An 8,400-nucleotide genomic window follows, 5' to 3' on the forward strand; every position below is an offset into this window, starting at 1 on the left:
ACGGCATTTTCCTTGTCTCTCCCACTAGTGATGACGACATTGTATTTGAGGACTTTGCTCGCCAGCGGCTGAAAGGCATGAAGGATGACAAGGACGAAGAGGATGACGGCACCGGCTCTCCGCACCTCAACAACAGATAGACTAGGGCCGGCCTCAGCCCGGCAGCTCCAGGTTCACTCTCGCACTCGGATGCTTTCTCGTCTCCTTCCCATTCTGGTTCTTCCTTTTGTTCTTCCAGTTTCTACCAAGGGGCCCCAGTGGTCTTCCAAGTCTCGGTGATGGGCCTCTCGCATCACCACGCCAGCAGGACCACGTCCTCAGCCATCTCTCTGCAATCACCTGCCCACCTCCTTCTCATGCTCATTCCCAGGAAGGCCACACTGCCTGGCCTTGGGATTTGGCTTGAGATGGGGAGCAGAAAGGGGAGGGTGGGGCCTGAAGGCACAATGATGATGGGTGTGAAGATGTGGAGGGGGTGGGCAAGATGGCTCAAGACACACAAGAAGATGTCTGTAGTCCCAGTAGGTGACAGTTTTGGCAGCTAAATGATGACCAGATTGAAGGTGGGAGAGGGCAGGACTGTGAATAGATTCTCAATGCTTTTTTGTGTGTGTGTGTGGTCCAGGGCCACTAGAGACTCCTCCCCCTCCATCCTCATCCTTGGTCCATGCCCCTATGTCTCATGGGGGAGGCACATAGACCCCAGGAATGAAGAGCAGTGGACTGACTTTCTAACCAGATGACACCTAGATTGAAGCAGGCCACATATGTCAGAACTGATAGACTGAGATATCATAGCTTCATTGCATTTTTGTGTGCTGGCACAGAGAGGGGAAGTGGGTGTTTAACAAACACCAGCCCCTAGCAGTGAGCCAAAGCTACTGAGGATGTTGTCTGAGGGGAGTTTAAGTGATAGGGCCGGGTAGGGAGGCATCCATCCTCTTTTGTAGTGGATAGTCCTTAGGGAAACAAGGATGGAGGGACATAGGCAGCTGGAGCCACCTGTATCTCCCAGCTTCCTCTAGTTCTTCTCCAGTGACTGGCCCTGTAAGGTAGGAGAGAGAAAGAGACAGAGGTGCCTGAGGCCATTATTTCCACTGCTAAGGGATCCCGTTCCCAGAAGGTGGCATCCATCCATCCAGATGTACTCCCAGGACGAAGGCAGCTCCTCTCCTAAAGGAGTTGGTTTTATTAGTACCCAGAGTCATGGGTACCCGGTTTCCACCAGGTGGTGTTAGTATGACTTGACCAGGGTGAATCTCAGGGTAACAGGGCATACAAGTGGTAAAACAGAAAATGCTCAAAGATATCCTTGTTTGGTCTTCGATGCTAGCTTGTTGTGTGACCTTGGGCCAGTTCCTTCCCCTCTTTGGGCCTCAGTTTCTTGTTGGAAAAGCCAGGAGGTCGACCAGATGATTCCGAGAGTTTCTTGTTCAAGTTTCTGTAAGTTTGTGGCTCTCAAGAGCTTCTGATCTTCCAGTTGGAGCTGGGGCTGCTAACTGCTCCGTCTGCCTTCAGAAGAGGTTCATGGTGAGGACCCAGGACAGAGCAGATCACTGAGTGTACCTTCCTGCCGAGGCAGGGCTGCTCTTGGACCTAGTCAGCTTATCTGATATCAGGTTGTGGCCAGAGCTTTTGTGGACTTCTCTATCCCAGAGCTTCTGTGTGTGGAGACTTGCATGAGAAGTGTGGGAACAACCTTGGGTTTATCAAACATAATTGCTTGTTAGGGCAAGAGGATCTCATCTCCGTTTCTGTTCCTCTCTCTTAGTTCCACACTTGCCGGAGAAGGGAGGCCACAGCTTGTGTTTGGTTTTGAGACAGCGTATCATGAGGTGTAGGCTAGCCATGAATTCACTACATAGCCGCGAATGACTTTGAATTCCTGATCCTATTGTTTCAAGTGCTGGGATTGCAGGCATGCCCCTGCCACTGCTGGCGCCATGCTTTATTGTACAGATTAGATCCCAGCCATTCTTAGTCCATCATGCCCAGTGTTTGTTGTTATTTCTTCTGGTGAGATGGTCCAGGCCCACTGCTCTGAACCTCCTACATTTCATAAGCAGTCAACTCAAGGAACCTCTTCCCAGGTTAGGACAGCCGTCTTGGGGCAGCCACATTGCCTGGCCAGCTCAGATCATAACTGCAAGCTCCCCTGACATCTAGCCCCTGCCAGAGCTAGCTGGATACTTTTGCACCTATAGAATTGATTAAAACCTTGAACAGTGTAAGGCAAGCATGTGCCCTCCAACTGGCTTCCATTAAAACCTCTGGAGCTGATACCAGACCCTTTAGCATTTGGACTAACCTCTCCTGTCCCCCATCCTTAACTGATACGAGCAAAAGGTCTCCCAATCTGGTTTCTCAGGCTTCCTACACGTCAGCATCCACATTCTTTCCGTTTATCCCACAGATCTACCTGCAGGGGAGCATCAGAGCCCTGGCTGCCTCTTTGTGTTTTGAGCTACGCCTGCATAAGGGCAATGATCAAGTTAGAGTCTAGCCAAACCATCCTTTGATGATAGCTTTGTTCTTTTATGCTGTATACTACTAAGATGGATCTCACCCTAGAATCCCTGTCTCTAGAAACCTTCTGGCCAGGGGAAATCTAGAAGACCGCATTGACGGTTCTGGCTACAGCTAGTCCACACAGTGCCTTGATGTGAGTTTGAATACAGTGTCCTTCCTAGGTGGATTCAAACCCTGGAAATGACACTGTAAGGGGCTGGAATTTGGTGTCATTTGTCCCTACTCCACAGTCTTATGCTGCCATACTGGGTGAGATACACAGGCTCACGTATTTCTTTGGCCTCTTCTTTTCTTGTCGTGCCCCACCCCCATCACATGACATAACCCAGTACTTCTCTGTAGGGCTCTTTTTTGTTCTGGAGTTTTCCTGGCCAGGCAGCACTTGGGAGTGAAACTGGAGGCGGAGGTTTCCAGGCACCATCCAGTGAGATTGGGTTTTCTTGTGCTGACAGATTGGGACTTGGGCCACCAAACAGCCCACATTGGGACTTTCCAGTAGACCAAAGGGCACATGTTAATGCCAATCTGGGCAAGAAGAGCATGCTTTGTAAAAGCTCATCAATTGAGGACGACTGGACTTGCCCAGTACCCCAGCCAAGAGAAGAATTTGTCTCCTAGAAACATAAGAATTGAGATGCTTGGCTGGACCCCATGGCCACTTCAGCTTCAAAGCGCAACTGGCATCCCCCTGGAGGGTAGCTGATTCCCATCTGATGCAGTGAAAGTCCTGAAAGTCCCCAAGGCCACCTCTCAGTCTCTCCTCACTGGAACAATAGCCTTTGTCTGCTTTATTTGAGGGCTTGCTGTGGGTTTGAAGTGAGATGTAGGCCAACTGGCTGCACAGGTGTGGCCCTGTTGCTGCAGGGAGGAGGCCCGAGGTCACACAGGAAGCTTGCTGTGGAATGAGCCCTCTGTTTACCAGTCTTTGTCCCTGTGTCCCAGGTTAGATATCAGCCATGATTATCATCGTGGCTTTGTGGCTTTGCTGATCACACTGGGGAAGAAGTGTAGGTGCTATTGTCCTAGGATGGGTCCCGTGGCAACCAGGACACGGAAGGCTTGGATGTTGTCAGTGACTGGGGGGCAGGGAGGAGCATTTGAGCCTCGACTCACCTCCCAGAAGCCCACAGAAGTGAGGAAAACTGGGCTCTGACCACAGGTCAGGGAGCTGAGCTCAGTACTGTGATCACCCAAGACATCCGAGGGCAAGAGGAAATAGCTGTTGCCTCTTCTAAGTATACGGTCCCATCTTGGGTCAGAAGAACCACCACAGCTCCTTGGAGACCTTTGGCAATGTCCAGCCCTCTTGCACTGAGAGCTGAGCCCTAGCTGACCCACTCACAGACGCTTCATGTCCTGGGGCAGCTCCTTCCCACCAATGGCTAAGGCCTGTATGTGTGGCTCCCAACCCTCAGTGAAGGGCTGGTCTCCAGCCTTTATCTCCCAGGACACAAACTTGTGTCTCTTCTGATATTTACTCTTTTTAAACTTAAGGACCAAATGAGACTTCTCTGATTTTTATCCGAACAGCCTGTCTTGGGCCTGGTCCAGGCAGCTCCATAACTTCTGCCCTCCCCGCTCCTGGCCTGAAGCAGCCTAGTGATGGGGGCAGATCCACATCTTGGCCACCCCAATCCATGCACACTAGCACCTCCCTCAATATCACCAACTTGTTACCCCTAAAGGGAGGTCAAAGTTGAAGCACAGGTCCCTGGGACCCACTGTCTGCAGACCAGGCACACCTCTCAGTGTTCCACACAGCCTGGCTGGGGGCTGCTGCCAGGGGAAACTGAGGAAAGGGGAGAGGAGGGTGAGTCTCCAGCCCTCCCCCCATTCCTACTTTCTCCAGAGTAACTGCTTTTAACTCTCTTGTCTATTGAGGTTTCACTTTTAAACTCTTTGAAGAATAACTTCAAACCACCATTTTGTGGTTTGGTCTTAGACCAGCAAGCACAGGTTCTCTTTTGGTTTTTATGTGTTGGGGTGACTCCAGCATCCTGGCACAGAGACACTTGTTGGGACTCAGGTCATCTGGTCCAAGCATTAGAGCACACATACACTGGTTTTCTAGTTGACCACCCTGCACCTTGGGAATGAATTTGATGTGGGCTGGGTCTGCTGCTCGGGGCTTGGTCCCGATAGTACGTGTGCTTCGTGGAGACCACGGAGTGAGGAGCCAGGCCCAGTGTCCACTCGGGACACATTCTCAGGGCAATGGGAGGAGAACCCAGGGCTGGCTCCCTATGCACAGCTAAGGGGTGGGGAGCCAGGGTCATGTAAGAGATGCACCACCAGGGAGGGCTTTTACGAGGCAGGATTCCTCAGGCATTTGAAGCAAGTCTTCCTTCCTCCAGTGAATCTCCTAAGATTCCACTTCCACCCCTGTGGATGTCCATGTGCACAACAGCAGGCTTTTATGCCTAAAGAGAGACTGATCCCCCTTCTGCAGTCCACACAGCTTCTCTCTGCTGGCCTGCACTGCCATGGGCATTCACTTGCAGGACAACTCATTGGTGAGATTTGGGCTAGCCTTTGGCAAAAAGTCCTGCCTGGGCTCACCTCCTAGGGCATTCTAGGTGAGGAGCTGAAGCTCAGGGCATTGTCAATCATGGCACAGGGGAAAAGAATGCCAACTAGTGTTTTATTCAGTCCAAGTGTGGCCTGGGAGACCCCACTGGCCTCAGGTTCCCCATGTGTGAAGGGCTAGTACCAGGCTCTGCCCCAATCACAGGGACTACTGAAAGGGATATGAGGGTGAAGAGAGGCCGGATGAGGCAGCAGCCTGTGTGAGGGGATAGGGTCTTAGCCTGAGTTGCTGACCCACATAGCCCACAACAAATGACAGTGCAGGATATCCTGTCTTACGTGGGTATCTCTGCGCAGTGTTAGGTCCAGTCATAGGTGCTGCGGGGCTGCCTCTTCCGACCGGTGGGAGTTGATGTGTGTCCTGGGTGTGGTGTCGAGGGGTGGCTGGGGCGCCCTCAGGCCTGTGACCCTCTGTGAAGTGATGATTTGTGTGGCACATTCATTCCTGGACCACGTCCAGGTCAACCTGTCGTACCTGTGGCTGCCCTTGTCCCGTGAAGTCATTATAGTTTATTCAGCTGCAACAGGACAAATGAGCAAAAGAACCTTGAACGAGAGGTCATTAAAGGCCTTTTGTGATGGAGGACACTGGCTGTGTTTTCATTTCTTGTCTAACATGCCCACCCCGACAGGAAGAGAGAGCTGAAGCGCCCTCCTGCCCTGCCCAGCTATGGGTTTTGTGCCTCCGCTGTGCCCTCCCTCCAGAAGATCCCCTGAGGATTTCTCTGTTCTGTCTTTCAACTGTCTAGCCTTGTGGCCTTCAGGGGAAGCTGCCAAGCCTTTCATCTCTCAAAAACTGTCTGGATTCCATGAGCCCTGCTTTGCAGCTGAGTTGGAGCCCCTGCCAGTCACTGTCCCCTCAGCTTAGCCTGGCCCTGATTTTGGCTCTGTCCAAATTCCATAGCCTGCTCTGCCAGGTCTTACTGAAATGACTTCAGCTTCCCAAGCTTTACCTGCTCCTGGGATAACATCTAATAGAGCAGCCAGCATCCTAATAGATTATGTCTTATTTTCAATAAAAAGAAGAGGCCTGCTGGACAAGGTAGTGCACACCTTTAATCCCAGCTCTCGAGACAGAGGCAGGCAGATCTCTGAGTTTTAGGCTAACCTGGTCTACATAGTAAGTTCTGGGTCTGCCTGGGCTACATAGTAAGACCGTTAAAAAGAAAAAGAGAGATGCCCATGAATATGATCAATTTTTTTTTTATAAAATTGATTACGTGATGGAGATTTATTTTTTTATATTCCTACAAACATTGTGCCAATTTGCATTGAAGCTTTGCCCTCCTGGGTAGCCACTGGTAGGTTGTCCCACTGTTCTCTTACAGACAAGGCAGGGCAGGAGGAAAACACGGGCATTTCGATTTTTTTCTGTTGATGTTTAAGTCTATTCTATTTTATGCTTAGGGGTGTTTTGCCAGCATGTGTGTATGTACCATGTGCATGCCTGGTGTTCAGGGAAGTCAGGAAGCCCTACAGGTGCCCTGGAACTGGGGTTAGAGACTACTGTGAGCCACCATGTGGGTCCTGGGATCTGAATCCCTGGTCCTCTGCAAGAGCAGCCAGAGCTCTTAACCCCGAGTCACCTCTCCAGCCCCAGGAAATTTGATACTAAATTGTTGGAGATGAAAGGGGAAGTGGGGTGTGAGAAAAACCCAGTGGTCAGAGAGGAAGTCTTCACCTTTCCAGGGTAGAGGGTTTGGGAGGGGGGGGGGTGGGACTGCTCCAGCTGAAGAGCTGGGGTGACCCAGAAGGGACTGGGAGGGACAAAGCATCCTAAGAAGGAAGAACACTGAAGAAGCACAGGCTGTCACAGCCGAAGTTCTGAGTTGTGTTTGTTCTAGTGTATGCGTGCATGACGTGTGCACACACAAGTGAAGATGCCACAGGCTCATGTTTCCCTCAGTCCTTCACATTATCTATCTATCTATCTATCTATCTATCTATCTATCTATCTATCTATCTATCTATCTATCTATCTATCTATCTGAGACAGGGTCTCTCCCTGGACCTGCAGCTCACTGATTTGGCTAGATTGACTGGCCAACAAACTCCCAAGGGACCTCCTGTTTCTGCCTTTCCAGCATGGGGCACTGGATCATAGGTGCCCCACTGATCTCATATGGATATGTGGGGAAGATCTGAACTCAGGTCTTCATGCCTATTTGGTAAGCATTGTCTGCCTGAGCCAGTGCCCCAGCCCAGATGCTTAATCTTGACTGTTAGCTTGTTTGGGCTAAGAAGGGCCTGCAGGATTAATAGATACATCTCTGGATGCCTCTGAGAGGGCTTCTCCGGACAGCCTGTCTCCAGACAGGCTTAATAAAAGAAGATCTGCTCCAAAGGTGGTGACACAGGTGACATAGGCTAGGGGCTTAGATGGAATGAAGGCAGGAAGAAGCCTGCTACTGTAGGCTCTCTCTCTGTGTCTCTCTCTGTCTCTCTTTCTCTTTTTCTGACTGCCACAATTCCTCTGCTACAATCTCCTGCCACACCTCTGAAACCGTGAGCCAATAAATCCTCCACTTTATGTATTCAAGCATTTTGTAACAGCAATGAAAATGGGCTCTCCCACGGCCATTGCTGGGAGCCCTGGTTTCATGCCAGTGCCTGTTCTTGGCTGAACTCAATTCTAAGTCGACCTCCAAGGAATTTTGGCAAACAGTTTGCTACTGCAGGCGCCTGGTAATACAGAACAAGAAGGCGAAGATTAGCGTTGAGGCCAGATCAGTTCTTATCTCCCCAAAATGTAAATAATTACTTATTTACACCTGTAATATCAGCACATAGAAGGCAGAGGCTGGAGGCTTGCTACAAGATTGAGGACACCATTGCAAGTTCTAGGCCAGCATCAGCCTTGTAAGGAGACCTTGTCTCAATAAACAAAACAAGCAAGCAACAACCCCACCCCTACCCTCACCCCAGAGGGGGGGTGTCGTGGGTCATGGGTCACTTGTACATACATGTGGAAGTTGGAAGACAACCTTGTGGAGTTGGTTCCCTCCATCTGCTTTTGCGTGAGCATGGGGGCTCAAATTGAGGCCACCAGATGCGTTTACACACCGAATAGACTCACCAGACATTGGTTGTCTCTTGAGACAACACTGACAACATTAGCATCCCATAGACGGAACCATCGTTTACACAGGGTGACACTCACTATCCGGAGCACAATCTAAAACTGCTGAACACACACACATTGACCAACACTTAAGTTAAAAAATACAATCAGATGCCACCTCCAAGAAGACTTACACACTGAGATTATTATCAGAGGTGACAGTT

The 8,400-nt window shown here is 50.5% G+C and overlaps 1 protein-coding gene across 11 annotated transcripts in view; it reads left to right on the forward strand.

The window, feature by feature from the left end:
• The window catches only part of Arrb1 (arrestin, beta 1), a 71,626-nt gene extending 65,923 nt beyond the window's left edge, over positions 1–5,703 (forward strand). For 5 of the 11 annotated variants that reach the window (XR_003946374.1, XM_006507198.4, XM_006507199.4 and 2 more), the window contains one exon: positions 29–5,703. Coding sequence is in view for 6 of the 11 variants with exons in the window: in XM_006507198.4 (XP_006507261.1) it covers positions 29–140 (112 nt within the window). In the remaining 5 variants the exon portion in view is untranslated. The remainder of the gene's footprint in view (positions 1–28) is intronic. The other 6 variants (XR_003946373.1, XR_378207.4, XR_378208.4 and 3 more) reach the window with 2 other exon arrangements.
• The last annotated feature ends 2,697 nt before the right edge of the window (positions 5,704–8,400 follow it).

The sequence above is a fragment of the Mus musculus genome, chromosome 7 (genome assembly GCF_000001635.26).
Source record: "Mus musculus strain C57BL/6J chromosome 7, GRCm38.p6 C57BL/6J".
Taxonomy (NCBI): Eukaryota; Metazoa; Chordata; class Mammalia; order Rodentia; family Muridae; genus Mus; species Mus musculus.